This window comes from Rhipicephalus microplus, unplaced genomic scaffold, assembly GCF_043290135.1.
Source record: "Rhipicephalus microplus isolate Deutch F79 unplaced genomic scaffold, USDA_Rmic scaffold_47, whole genome shotgun sequence".
Taxonomy (NCBI): domain Eukaryota; kingdom Metazoa; phylum Arthropoda; class Arachnida; order Ixodida; family Ixodidae; genus Rhipicephalus; species Rhipicephalus microplus.
Window position 1 is genome coordinate 829,349 of NW_027464620.1, and position 15,307 is coordinate 844,655.

The 15,307-nt window shown below is 43.8% G+C and overlaps 1 protein-coding gene across 1 annotated transcript in view; it reads right to left on the bottom strand.

Annotated features, from left to right (window-relative positions):
• The window catches only part of LOC142788199 (zwei Ig domain protein zig-8-like), a 135,967-nt gene that overhangs the window by 10,437 nt on the left and 110,223 nt on the right, over window positions 1-15,307 (bottom strand). The window contains exons 3-4 of the mRNA XM_075884768.1: window positions 11,333-11,638; window positions 10,194-10,406 (exon numbers count right to left, since the gene is read on the bottom strand). Coding sequence (XP_075740883.1) covers window positions 10,273-10,406; window positions 11,333-11,638 — 440 coding nt within the window. The 3' untranslated portion in view covers window positions 10,194-10,272. The remainder of the gene's footprint in view (window positions 1-10,193; window positions 10,407-11,332; window positions 11,639-15,307) is intronic.

A 15,307-nucleotide genomic window follows, 5' to 3' on the forward strand; every position in this document is an offset into this window, starting at 1 on the left:
CGTGGTGAATGCGTCAGTGCCATTCCAGTGAATAAGCTACATGTAAGCTACATGAAAGTTATGTCAGTCTTGAATTATATAAATCCCAGGGACCTAAGTGAAATCAGTCGCTCGGAGCACAACTTTGAACTGATTCGCTGAACGAAAAGATGTTATGCGTAAGCTCTCGAAAGGTACAGTCACGCCAGAAAAGCCTACATATAACGCTAGTAACGTGTATTTCTAATATCCCGGGTAAAATTACGGTGACGTGACAGGGGCACCATAGCCAACACAAGGTCCTGCGTGGGGGTACAGTGCGGGTTAACTATCTTACTTAATCTTCAGTGGCAGCGATATCTATTGTTTGCCGTGACACTATAAATAAACGCCCTAATTTTGTCTTGTCTCTCTCATTTTTAATGAAGCTTTCGGGATATGGGATTTAAATGCTGCTAGGCATGAAAGTTTTCGTTGTAGAATAGAAAAAAAAACCATACAAGAGCGTAAAATGAAAGATGAGCTTTTCATTAGCCTGCGTTTTCCGAATATACACGCATGGTGCCCAGCGGGAAGCTATTCCTTCATAGGGGATATTTCCACTCTATCAGTGGAGTGGCCTAATCCGAGGGTATACTGCATTGGTGACCATAGTAACACTGCGACAGATCAATGGCCATCATAGTTACGTACAACGTGCGGTTTTTCTTCATCACTACCACTTTCAGAAAAACCTTCGAAAGGGATCCACTTCTCAGCATGGATCTTGCTGCAGCTGTCTTAATTGGGTTTTCCTGGCTTGCCCATATCGTTTTGAGAACGCCTTTGAAGATGCTGATCTGCTGCTCCAACAAAGACAAATCATTTTGTCAACACTAGTTTCAAGGACATTTCCTGCTTGCTGATGTTTTACCATATGCTTCATTTAGCCACAGAAGGTCAATAGTTAGAAATGTTAATTGCGTAGCCACACTACTAACCCAGAGACGTGTGCAATGCACTCTTTACTGATAGGATGCTACTTAAAACCCCTGAAAAGACATGATTGGGTCTCCATAATTATTTGGCCATGAATAAAACATTTATTGTATGCTAAAAGATCACCTTGTACTAAAACAGTTTGCTCCGCTTTCTTTTCTACGTAAACGTAGGAATAGCGGATGCGGGAGCTTCACTACAGTTCTTTCAAAATGGTGGACCATGCTCTAAGTTTCGTCATTGCTGTATCCGTTCGGGCATGTGCTCCTAACTGCTAATAATTTTTTGCAACTTTAATTCACCCGCCACGTTCCTGAGCGTGACTGCTACAAAATGCATCCCTCACTCAGAAAGAAAAACTAGCGTACGTAGGTATTGACACGCACCTTCTGCACAGTGACAGATGCCACTGAAGTATCTCATTACTATAGTGCTGCTTGTTACTTTGGAGCCATTTTGCATGCTGTTCTCTTTCTTGACGGGGGGAACGATGATTAGAAGTTTTCTAAAAACGAGAAAGCGAAGAAGGCACCTTCTCTTATTTTTTTTCTTTTCTACTTAATGTTCTTGTCGCTACACTGAGAGATCCAAGCGGTTTCCACCCTATTCGGAATGAAGAGTTCGTTTCCAGTGCTATTCAAAGTGCGTACTACGGAGCCGCCGCGGGCACTTGCTGAACGAATAATGAATGAAAAACTAAGGCGAGGGCAAACAAAGAGAAGAGCGGGGAACAAAAGCATTGCTCGCTCACAGGGCACGGAACACTTTTGCGAAGCCTCGCCACCGACCTTCTTTTCACTGGGGAACAACAATTCACATGCATTGAGAACACACTGAACGGGGTAAGAAGAGGAGGTTGCTTTAGAGCCGGCTGCCGGTCTCAACTTGTAAATAAGGGCCTGTGAACGATGACCGTAGAATATCAAGTGAAAGGTGGCTACGACGACCGCAAATTTGCACCGCGGCTTTTGGGCCGTCTCTCGAAGGGTCCTCCCAGCCCAGGGCTGGGAGGACCCTTCGACGCGGCTAGCATACGACAAAAGACTGGCCAGGCGTCTTACCGAAACTATCAGGAAAAGAAGCGGAGACGGAACCGAGGGGTTGGTAAAGGCGAGGAATGAGAGTAGTAGGAAGATAGACTAAAATTATTGAAGGAGGGGGTGGGGAGTAAGAAGGGATGTAAGAGGTCCCATTTCATCCAGTAGAAAACATTTACAATGAGGTGGGTGATGGAGCACTGAAAGATACAACAAGCTATATAACGTAGACTAATGCAACGACTGCAGTGCCAGTAGGATTTCTTACTCTTTCGGGATTATGCCGTAGACAGGATGGAAACGGGCAGAGCACAATTTTCGCAAAGAGTTATTTCTCCCTAAACTTGTCAGTTTGTTCTCACAAACTTATATTGCTTCCGTCTAGGCATTCTCCTTCATCGTCCTGTTCATTCTTTCTTCGGCGTAGTGTTGTATAGTTTAAGATGTTAGCAAAGCTGCGCGGCACAGAACGAAAACAGTGCGATTGAAAGCAGATACACAAGTTGGAATTTTTTCGAACGATGAGATTTGCGAGCAAGGTCACCGAATAATGAGATCTATTCTATGGTCTGTTTGGTACGGGACGTGCTTCGTTTCCGAACTGTATAGGGAACCTCGAGCTATGGCCGCGCTAATGCCTCTGAGCCGAGGGGCATTCATTGAAGTTGGTGGCAATCCGTTTTCGTTCTCCTCCGTATTCAAAGGAGGCCCCGAGCAAAAGCTGCGTTGTGACTTTACCTCCATGTAAGTGCTAACAAAGAAAAATACAGGTGCAAGAATGGAAAAAAAGGAACCCTGACCCACTTTCAATTTTTTTCTTTTTTACTGGAAACACTGTGCTTTCAGTTAGCCGGAGCCTCTTCAAAGAGTAGAAACTTCAAAACGAACGGGTGCCTTAAGTGAAGAACAGTTTTCTTCCATCGTCGCTTCACAGAAGATAAAAATAACCTCTGAGAAAGCATTACCAGTGAAGAAAGGTATAAAAGAACAAATGAGAAAAAGGTAAAGAGCGCACATTGAGAAGTAGACTACGAAAGCACCTGGTTCACTATTTCATGCCGTAAAACAAAACGGGATATAGGTTTATGAAAGAAAGAGAAAGGGGAAAAGGCAGCACGGTGGATAAGTGCACGTGCGTGAAATGCCCCAATAAGTAAAAAAACTATCACACAAACCCCGTATTCCTCATAATCTACCGAAATTCTTTCTAAATCGAGCGTGGAGTTGTGCAATGCAGCCAGTGTTCGCGTAGCACCTACGTGAGCTGTAGCGGACCGTCAAGTCGTCCATCTGTGGGAATCAAATCAAATTAAGTGGTGCCGTAATTTTTCAACGTCGTGTACATTGTCTAAAAGAATATGTTTAAAAACAATACGGTAGTGATGACGACTATGTTCTCATTAGTAAGAAAAAGTAATAATTGTTAAGAATATGCTTGCGAAAAACCATAATGTCAATGTGAGGCATGCCGTAGTGGAGGCCTCCGGAACTCTTTATCACATGGTGTGGTTCAACGCGCACCTGAATATACACATACGGGCCTCCACAAAATTTTCTCATCGAAATGCGATGGCCGCGGCAGGAATCTAGCCCGTCACTTTCAAGGCAGCAGTCGAGAACCGTGACCACCGTCACACCACGGCTGCGGCCTCACCGAAAAGAGAATGAGCGAGATGATGAGCGGGGGCAGTAAGAAATGATGCAGATGTTCAACATCATCGCACGTAGACGTGGTTTTCTATCACCTTCTTATGCGTTTTTGCTGCTCTGTTCTTCTGAAGTTCGGCGAAAACTGCACAGTGTATGGTGACCTTCTTATACCTGACGGCGCAGATGCCAATGTCTTGTATCGGTTTCGATATAATGTTGGCAGGGAAAGAAAACAAAACGTGGCTGATCCCCCAGTACAGAAATCGGTATAACACGAAAGTAAAAGGAGTCTTTACAGAGGTAGTTGAGTGTTTGTTGCGCATTGTTTCCGCAACAGCAACAATTGCAAAGTCAGGATAAGAACGCCAAGCAGCTCTAAACTTGCAGCGCACAGCTCAAGCAGAAAGCACTCACGAAATTAGCATATGCAAGACGAGCGCGAACTTACAACGATCACAGCTCGACCTTTAAAGCGCACTGTTTACGCAGAAAGAAACACGCATGAAATGAGCGCACAGGTATACAGAGGACAAGCACGAATAACCGTCACACTTCGTTCTACGTCGTGCGTCCGCAGCGTGCTCATTTCGTAAAGGTGGCCACAGCAGCGTGCGAAAGTGACCTCCGTCCTCTCCCGAATTACGAGTCTGATAAGCGCGTACGCAAGAGAGCCCACGCTCCGTGGAGGCGGCTCTTCCTGGAAGCGACGACCTTTTGAGCGCGCCCAACACGAGTCCGTCGCGCCATCTCGCCACTGATAACGAAAACGCGCTAAATTTTTTCCACTCTGAGGACTGCCAAATGGTGTACGGTGTATACGAATGGCTTGCCATTCGTATACACCGTACACCATTTGCGCGTACGTCACAGCGCGTACGTCAACGCAGCGCGCTGTGAGTCGCGAGGTTGCTGGTTCGATTCCGCGCGACGAGTGCTTGCCTTCTGGTTTATTTTTTTGCAATCGCTCATTCATTTTTCAACGTCACTTTCGTGACACAAGTACGTCAGTGGAGCCATGGTGGGCCCCGGCATAAAACACTTTCGGGTTAAAATTTTACTTTGGTACTTATTGCGTGCGACGCTTAATCTATATATGCCCGCGAATGTGTTTTTATACGAAGGATGAAGTTTTTCTTGCGTAACTATTGACCGAAATGAAGCTCAGGTACTATCACGTTACGCTGGTTAATTTTGCGAAATACTACGGATCGCAAAATTGTAGTAAAAGCAGAAGTTATTAAAGTACGAATGATGACCAACGACCGAGAATAATTTTTAGAGATCGTCAAATACAAACGATAAAGCCACGGAGCACCAGGAAGAGCTGACAACGCCAGCTCTCCTTTGGGAACAATATTCGATACCGTCTCCAATACAAGGCAGTCGATAAAGAAAGGGAAGAACTCATCCCAAAACGGTGTGAAATCTGACCACTGCCAGACGGAAGTGGTGTCCGGAAGCTGAAAGGAAGAAAGGAAGAAAAATAAAACCGACGAAAATGACCCTAACATCTCGACTTCCACCCTCACTTCAGTGCCCATTTTTTCCCGCTGTTCCCCGCGATATCCTCCCGGCCTTGTCGTCCTGTTAGGTCAGCCCCGCAGCCGCAAGCTATCCTGGCGTGTCTGCCTTGGCTTGCGTTTGGTCTGCTGGTACTTCGAAAACGATTTATCGATGCCTGCAGAAGGAACGGGTAAAAAATGCAATCGGGAAGACCTCATTGCCCGGGGCCGAAAGTAGGAATCGGCGAAACGCGAGAGACGAGAGCAAATAGGGAGGAGCTGCTGCAGTAATGACGTAAAAACGGAACACGACCGAAGAAGATTTGCTTGTGACCTTCCTTGCGCGATGCCGCTTCTGGAACGCGAATGTCTTTCACGGTGGAAGGCTTGAAAAAGCGGAAATGCGTTCGAAATTCGGCTCTCGTTTGAAGGTGGGCACTGCAGGAGCAGCCCATTGAATGAAGGAAATCACTACAAGGCGGCTCACGTCAGCGCATGACATTGGTTCGGGTCTACCTACTGCTTTTTCTTTCTTTCTTTCTTTCTTTCTTTCTTTCTTTCTTTCTTTCTTTCTTTCTTTCTTTCTTTCTTTCTTTCTTATAATACCTAAACATGAATCAGCTCTTGTCTGCTGCCCTACCGAATATGTCGGCACTAGAGACTGGCAGTTAGATGCTGTTTTGCCTATTTTTAAAACAAGTGCAGCCAAGCGTGCGAACGAGTCAGTAGGTATGTTGCCCAAGTGTAACTATACTGATATTTATTCGTGGGTATATGCTGCCACAGCGGTACATACATTTGTGTTGTGGCAGACAAAAAGCAAAAGGACTCTTCACGCTGTCTGGGTTTCTCGAAAGTCTACCAAACAGCCCAAACGTGGGTCGGCTTATTTTGACAAAGTTCATTACGTAAATGCAATTAGAGGGTCACTTCGACGTAATATTGTGGCGTTTGATATGAAACTTCAGTTTTTTTTATCCAACCAATTTATATTTGTTTTATAATTGAAATATTTTTTATGCCTCCTGCTCCGTTACAGGGGCCACACACCTGTGTTGAACTTCCAGTGGCCGAAGAACCATTGAAATTTTGTGTGTATAAGCATTAACATTCTCACTGCGGCTGCTTATGCGATTACTCAAAATCGCCACTGTCACCCAGATCAAAATCATCACCCAGATGAGCACCGCATCGGGAAAGTGAAGCATTCGCAATGGCGATTCCTTCATTCATTCAGTTTTACTTGATACATTGCGTAATCATAGATTTTGAATGGCTCATTCCTGTAACACAATTGAAACGTTATTTAGAATGTCTTGTCACGATAATTAGAATGTGTTGCTTTTTTTGTACAGCTGGCACGGATTTCAAAAATCTAAGTATCTTTGTGTCATTTTGTTACAGTTGCACAGTTGGAAGTCAGCTGGCCGATTAGTGTGCACCATGTCAATACTAAAGTATTATTGACTGCAAAAAAAAAAAATCGTTCGTGTTTCCAATATTGCCGAACTCATCTGAAGTCTGTCATACTAACTTGCCTGCACTGGTTTTTCGTAAACGCAATTAGCAGTTGCAGATTAAAGGTAAAACGTTACGCCAGCCTGGAGCCTTCGGAAGCTGAAAACCGAAACCCTTTACTCGCTATGAATCTTTCATCGGCCAACTGATTGCGCTCCAGTTCGCTATTCTCCTGTGTTTTTTTTTTCTTTCTGGGATTCTGAGTGGTGTATGTACACTGTAAGCGAAAGATGGAATAAAAGAAATCAATAATAATAAAATAACAATGCGTATGGCGTTGGGATAAAATTGTGAAATATAGTCAAGTGCAGCTTTATCTGCGTGCTAATTAGGGAGAAAATATTACCTTTGTAAGTTATTAGTTTAAAACGTCAGCATAAATTTTCTACCTCATTTGATAATAATTACTTCCTGTTCATGTTGAAATGAGGTACCATTCAGAAGGTGCTGCCCATTTTCAAGAAGAATGCCTAATGACATCCCAGGTCGTGCTCCTTTAGAACCATAGGCCCATCCTTATTCCTCGCAAGAGGTTCCGTATAGGTTGTTCGTCCGTTTGTATTCTGCAATGACCGAATGCTCGATGGTGCGCGTTGCGACATGGGTGAAACTTAATCACTAAAATAAGCAATTGCAGAGTGAATAGAAGAGCGTCTTTACGGCACAGCTAAGGAAACCGGCTTTTGATAGAAAAAAAAATGGCAGCATATCCACGGAGTGAATGATGGAGAGTGGCGCGAAGCATCCGTCCGTCCATTCGTTCTTGCTTCCGTCCATCCATGCGTCCGTCTGAGTGACCGTCCGTGCGTCCATTCGCCCGTCCTTGCGTGCGTCTGTTCGTGCGTCCGCACGTCCATCTGTGCGTCCGTCCCTGAGTTCGTCCATGCATCCGCCCCTGCGTCCGTCCATGCGTCTATCCGTCGGTGCAGCCATCCGTGAGTCCGTCCATGCATCCGTCTGTGTGTCCGTTCGTCCATCTATTTAACAAACCAAGTACCAACATCTCGCATCTTTTCATCATATATTCCCGATATAGAAGCACCGCCATCCAGCGGACATTTCAAGGACTGAACGAGAGGTAGCACACACACACTTTCTTACCGTTTGCGCTTCGTGTCTATTTCCCACCTTTAACCACCTCGACTTCATGGTATATACTAGTTCACTGTATTCATGGCACTGCGGCCTAACGCTCGCTAAACCTTTCTAAAACAAAGGAGGTTACACCCGGCGAGTATAACGTAGCAACCCTTTCTTGTCAGATGTTTCTTAATGTACATGCCAATGGCTGCTAATGGAGAATGAGAGACAGGAGAATTCCGCTTTTAGTTAACTCGCACGCTCCGAAATTTTTATTGTTCAACAACGCACAGGAGAAATCTCCCACCGGCACCACCTTTCAGGTCAAAACGTAAAACAGGTTACATACTACGACGACGACTACGACTACTAGGGACGAATGGGTGCCGCTTTAAGGAGCTTCGTTCCTAAATTTCCGGGATTGCTTTTGCCGTGGTAGAGTGAAGAGAAATACATGGTTCTCAAACGTGTAAAATAGAGCGTTCCAGACTGAATCCAGCGGTTAACTTACCCAGGAATCATTTTAAGCATAAAAAGAATCAGCGGCGCTCACTTCTGCCACGCTGCTTTCTGCCGGCGACACAAGTAGGACAGCGCCACTCATGATGATACAAATAAGGCTTCAAGTGAGTAAAAACGAAATGACGATTAAAAAAAACGTTGGAGCTTTGGAGTGGGTCTTCAGGAGACGTGTAGGCACAAATTTGAAGTATCTCAGAATATAAGAAGGCGGCATTGAAAATGGCACTGCCGTCTACTGAAAGGAAATGCGGTGGCACTCAAAATACCAAACCAGAATATTGCGAGAAACGAAGTGAGCTCGCACAAAGGTTTCCATCACCAGTGTGCATTAGCACAATCCATAAAAGAAAACTGATCAAAGGAGACAGAAATACGTAGCGACAACAGTTCTAAGTTCATAGTGTGGCATTGCTTGACGTCTGAGATCCGAAGTAAAGTCAGTTCGGCAAGCTTTTCCTTTATGCTTCTGGACAAAAACCAAAAACCTTCTTCTCGTTTTTCAGTGGCTACCCAAAGCTGCCGTCCCCACAAATTAGAATGTATGAACCACGTGCAAGTACTAGTAGTGAATTTAGATCAAAGCGCAACCTCATAGAACGTTTTATTGCATTATTAAAACTTGTTTTGGGGCCAGATGTTGCCAGTCAAAGGAAAATTAGACGACGCAAACCACCAGCAATGAATAGTTGAAAGAGCGCCATCAGAGTTGGTAAGAGATAAGCATAGGTTAGGGCCCCCTATATATTGAGGATATATCATTTAGTAACACTTGCTGTTGAGCTAGTTAGTGCATGTTACAGGAAACTTAGACGACGCAAACCCTCGGCGAGAAATCTGCGAAAGGACAAAGCTTCATCAGAATTAGGAAGAGATTAGGATAACTTAGGGCTCGCTATATATGAACTAATATACTTTAATAAAAACTTGTTGTTGGGCTAGTTAATGCACGTTATGAGAAAACAGGATGATGAAAATCACCGAAAAACAATAAGGCAACGGGAAGTCTGTGTGACTTAACGCTACCTTGTTGCAGTTTCTCGACATGAAGAAAAAGAAAACAAGTTAAAAAATCTACGTAGTAGGCATTTTTCGCAAGGGTAATTGAATACCATTTTTTTTTTCTTAGTTTGATAAGTATGATGGAAGAGAAGTAATTCCGCAAATATTCCCGCCGGGCAAGTAGAACACCCAGGAACCTGCCTTTCTTAACGAGGTTCGGCGCACTTTATAAGCACATTCTCACGTTGTCATCTTGAGCCTACACTCTACTGGTTATGTTTTTTTTCGGTCTCAACATTTTTACGTAATATAACTGCCTAGTATTTGTTCATATTCAATGCAATACTGTGCGAGTAGTGTAGGAAACGAAATGCTCAGGAAAAAGAAAAAAAAAACTTCACCTCCGTAGTTATGTCGGAAAAAAAATACTCGATTTTGGAAATGCCGCTGGGAAGTGCCTTCTAGCAAGACGTTCGTGAGTAAAGTAATGCTACTTTTATTACGATTATTAAAAAAAAACGTTGGTTTGCTTACAATATGTGCTACGTACACCTTTGTATATCACAGTATGTATTGAACTAAAGTGCCTTCAGATAATTCCTGCTGAGCCCGACTTACTTCTTTAAATTAATGCCCCAAAAAGATGCCGTTTTTTTTTCCTAATTTACTTGCATAGGTTTTTTTTATTTTTGGAAGTTTTAGCTCGGTAGTGTTCAAATTCAAAGTCAAATAGTGATGACGCGGCGCACAGCACGTCGTCTTTTCTACGAGATGACAGGCCTAGGAGAAAATGAGATCACTGTGGCTACCTCATTACCCGTATGCAGCCGGTTTTTTAGCGTCGAAGAAAAGCCCTCTTCGCTTTCCTCAGGGAAAAGAAGTAATGAACTGCAGGGAGTCTAACGATAAGAGGCCGTCGATGGCTCACCTCTCTTGGGGGTCTGTGAGTTTGGACGGACAGTGACGAAGCTTTGTAGACACGTGGCGAGTTTGGTCACGCAGGACGGTCAAGAAGAGGTGAGCCTGAAGGCGACGCCTAGCGTCGTGAACAGGGAACAGAGCACCAGCCTCAACTCCACCGAGACTGGAAGCAGGGCCCGCGATGGCGAGAAGTCGTGCTGCATGGCGGCTCTTTTCTCGCCTGTGGGATCACATGGCAGTAAAAGAAAGGAAGAAGAAGAAAGCAAGAGGAGAGAAGACTTTGATGTGAAAGAAGAAGAAAAAGTGGATGTTATGCAAAGTCATTTAGGTTCTAGCCGATGGTGCCCTCCGCTCATCTTAACTGACAGCGACTATTATGAATGAACTTTGACTTGGTTATAGATCATTTTCATGGAGACTGCTATAATTAATCCGTTACATCAAAGTGCAATTTACCGAGTACGTCAAAGTGCAATTTACCGAGTTGTTTCTGAGAAGATCTCTTCCTATTTTGCGTTTCGCACATCAGATGCTACGCCAGGTGAAGTTCACGCGGGAGATTCATTCAGGCGAAAAAATAGTTCAATGGTATAAGCATTCGTTCCAAAGGTGGCCTTTTTTTTTTGGCGTTTCAAAACTCAGTAACAAATAAACATGTTTTCGCGACGAACACCGTTATTCATACGGTTGTAAATGGTTGTTGCGGATCACTTAGTGTCTTTTTGTTTTCGTTTATTAGTTCCTTTATGATTAGTTCCGTTAGCGCACAGTGTTAGCCAATCGCAGCAACTGCGCTTAAAATGACGAAATGCAAGGGCGAGACACGTGGACTTAAACATTTCGCTGACTGAACTTACTTTATGTGTTCCAATGCGTGACACCTAATGTATTAAATGGGTTACAAGGAATAATCGAAAAGAGCCGTCAGATGTCAACCCGTAATTTGAATAGCTAAATAGCAAGCAGTATTACATGGCTGACAAGGCTACATCTCGCCTAAGCTGGGCAACGACTGACACGCTCGGCAACCAACACTTAAGTACCAGTGCTCGAATTCTGCAAAAAGGAAGGAAAACTATGCTCACAGAGACAACAACCACAAGCTCGCAATGAAGAAACACGCTGTGCTGGCGAAAACACACCTACCGTTGAGCACGTGCACCACGACGCTTGTGGAATCAGCGTTCGACGGGCCGCAGGTGTAGTTGCCGGAGTCTTGCGGCCGGGCGTTTCGTATGAAGAGGCTGCTGACGTACGCGTCAGGAGGGCGCTTGGCACCCGAGATGTGGCCCGGGCCGCCTTTCGTCTCGTCGTAGTTGATAACGCGGTCGTTGTGGTACCAGAACACAAACACTGGCGGCTCGGGACTGTGCTCGATCGCGCAGCTCACGTTGATCGACGAGCCACTGTTGATGAACAGCTCAGGTGCCTCCAGGATCCGTGCACGTGGAACTGGTGGAAGAAGACAAACATCGTGGAACACGACCATGTAGTTCACGCTGCAAGCTCTCCCAGCAGTCTCTCTTGATCGGCTGGTATATTTGTTAGCGTGTTTTTTTACAGACGAGACAGCCAGACTTAACTAGGAAGTTCGCCACCTCTGAGCATCTTTTACCGTTAGTCAAGAGGTTGTTGCAAGGGCCTCAAGGTGAGCGTAGCGATATGTAAAAGATAGAGTGAGGCTTTTTGTGAGCTGTAGTTTTCTCATTTATGGCAGGGACACTGACGCGATCATCTGTGTGGCAAAAGCATTTGTTCTCTTAAAGTCGAGATATTTTGTCCTTCGAAACCGATTTTGTGACTAGTCGAAGCGCAAAAACATTTTCCTCGCGCAGGTTAGTTGAAATGTCATGGTGGTCAGATTTCTATTGCGTGCTTTTGTTGCTGATTATTTTTCAAAGAATAGGCTACGCAGCAAGTTGTCATGATACTTTGTCTACACTTTGCCCTACAAATTAACCTTCTTTTCTTTGTCTGCACTTGGCTGTTCAAAAACTCACGACACTTAGGCTTGCCCACTTTATCTTTGTTGATTTATTTATGCATATAATTGCCTTTTTAATGTCTGAAACGTTACGCATTGTATTCACCCTGTACTGCCACTTTCTTAATCAATTTGCGGAATTCAATAGGTTTTTCCTTCCAGAAGAAATGTTATATCAACAAGCCTTAGGAGGCCAATTGTTCATGCTATTCCCAAGTTGCCATAATTGTTTAAAAAATCTACACAGGTATATATGAAAGAGAAGCGATTGCTTTAGTAATAATAGTGTGTTTCTACATAATGTTATTCAAATGTTCACAATTTTCTCTCGGCTTTTTTTCTTTATCTCCTCTTATATTCTTTTCCTGTATACTCTGAGTGGCAGCTGAGAGCCTGCTCTGTCCATATTTTCTGGGTGTCCTTATGTTTTGGGTACGAATATAATAATAATAATGTGCAGAAATAAACTTCATCTCTTAAGTGCTCTCATATGTCATATACACGGTATCTCGAATGCATGAAAGACATCGTGAGTAACTTTTCAATTTTTTCAGAGTCAATAATTCTATATGAATTAATCAGAGTTGCAAACGCAGTGAATCGGTCAGCTTCAAAAAAAAAATTCTGATTTAGAACTCAAGATGTGATGTAAGGTTACACACACCTACCATTCTATAAAAGTAAGATAAACGCCTTTTCTATTGATGTTGTTGTTCTCCCTTGTTGAGAAGCTTGCCATTGCTACTAACGATATCGCATAATTGGCTAAATGTGGCTCATTGCGGATGCTAAAGGGTGTTTTATTCAACGTGAAAGTGCTTCAAGCCGAGGTCTACTGCGAGAAATATCAACTGTAGAGAATTATCCCACCAATACTACACTGCAGGTCAAGAGAAGAAAAAAAATATCAGAAAGGTGGGGAGGTTACACTAGGCTAAGTCCAGGTTACTACTCTACACGGGGAGAGGCGAATCAGGAGGAGAAAGAGAGAGGAGTAAATACACATTGCACATAACACACACACCGCACACACAACCTGTGAAACCTGTGAAATCTGGCAGGTCAAGAACAAGTGCCCATATGTACGGGGTGGCTGGTGAATGGTTGTGCAGGGAGAGTTTCAAAAGTCAACGCGTGCAGTTCGCCCTACCTCGCCACGCAGCGAGCGATGAGGTGGTGGCGAGAGAGAGAGAGAGCGATTTGTCTCTTGGTGACAAAACGCAGAGTCTCTCTTGCGCTTAAGCGCATCGACCATCACGACAGTAGCAGCAGCAGACGATCATGCAGCCGTCACCTAAAGAGCTTCATCCCTTGAAGCAATCCGTAATGTCAGAAACATCTCAACCTTAAAAACAGTGCTGGGATATAACATAAAAAAACAACTGATGAAACTATGGAAGCGCGGACTCACAAGAACGAGTTTATTTTACCGTAGAAAAATCTGCAACTTCAAAAAAAAAGAACAAATAAAGGATATGAAGACAGGTGTTCATTCACGGCACATGAGTTACGTATATGGTCAGCGTAAAGCTAATTGCCCACCTTTTTTTTTCTCAGCAAGTTTATGGAATGAATTCTTACATATCAGTCATTGTGTGCATGAATCACGTGAATCTCGAAGAACATTCGAGTGAAATGATTCTTGTACGTTTTCGAAATCCTTGTTTAGCCAAAATTTGGCACGCAACCACACTTTGAACGATGCACAGCAACATACTGCTCCTTTCATGCTTCAAGGTGCATGCATGTTCTCGCAGTCGATCATTCAGGCAACGGCCTCATTGCCCGTTGTAGGACATTCCCTAGACAGCGGAATTTCATACATTACGTTCTATCGGCACGCAACAAATTATCGTGTGTGTTTTGGGAGCAAGATTGTGCAGCAAATTCTTGAACGTTATTTTCACCACACAATCCACTTCGTTTCTTGGGTACGCTGAAAACGGCTGAGACTTTGATTCAAGTTGAAAATGTTTTGAGTATAAATAGGAGGCAACATGAACGTGTGGGATGACTGTCAATTTCTTCCATTCAGCTCCATCACATTCATTAACGGGCTTTTGAGTGCGAATTTTTTCACAAGTATTTCCCGAATAACTAAAAACACCTTGCGGTTTAGGAAGGCAGGAAAAGTCTAGTTGTTGCTAGCAAGCTTTGTTTTGAAAATGTGGAATCACATATTCGAAGTCGGGTATTATATGAACGTTGAATTCAAGTTCACTAATGCAGATTTTCATCAAAAAAGAAGCCATATCACCAGAAAGGTAAAAATTTTAAAATGGTTTATGAAACATCGTCTTCTTCGACTTCATCACAGCATAGCTATTTCAGACTATAAATGAAACTTTCATTTTTCTTTTCCTTTCTTTTTTCTAGGTCTTATATTTTCAGCCATTTAAACAACTTTAATTTCACCGTGATATGCAAACAAGGCACCCAGGCACGTAAGGAGTAATTAAGCTTGCTAAGATCTTATATGGTATGATTGAAAATGTGTCAAAAGGGTTCATTATACAACGTGAACTAATTAAATGTCTCCTCCGAATGCTAATATGAGTTCACTCGAGATCTTGCACACTTCTACCTTCCCACCCCCATATTGTTTTTCTTCACTCGGCATCACGATTCAAGCGGATGGCCGGCGCTATGACAAGCCGAGCATGCCAAACTCGCTAATCCACCCCCGTTTCGAGCGGTGAGTTCTCGAAGTGCTTCTAGTCCTTCGTACGTTGGGCTGCGGTGATTTATAGTCGAGCAACTATCCTCATTTCGGAGGAGTCTCATTAACGCTCAACGATCTGGAAGATCACTGCTTGGACTCAGCTTTCAAATCCTGAATACTTAAATCAACGCCTTGAATCAGAAACTACCAGTCGAGTGAGCACCCAGTTAGCTCTCGAAAATGATTGAATTCCGCGCTCCTTCGCTGCGCGGTCAGTGCACGAACGGGCTGTCAGTGAGCTGCGCAAGCGGCCAAGTGCTTAAAAGATATTCGTGTGGTCGAATCGACAAAACGAGGAAACGAGGCACAGCTTTCCTCCGCTTTCCGAATGAAACATGATCAATAGACGTAACTTCAGTTTGTCACTTTCATCGCAGCAGGCCCCCTTCTTGTATCTCGTGAAGCCGGTAAATAT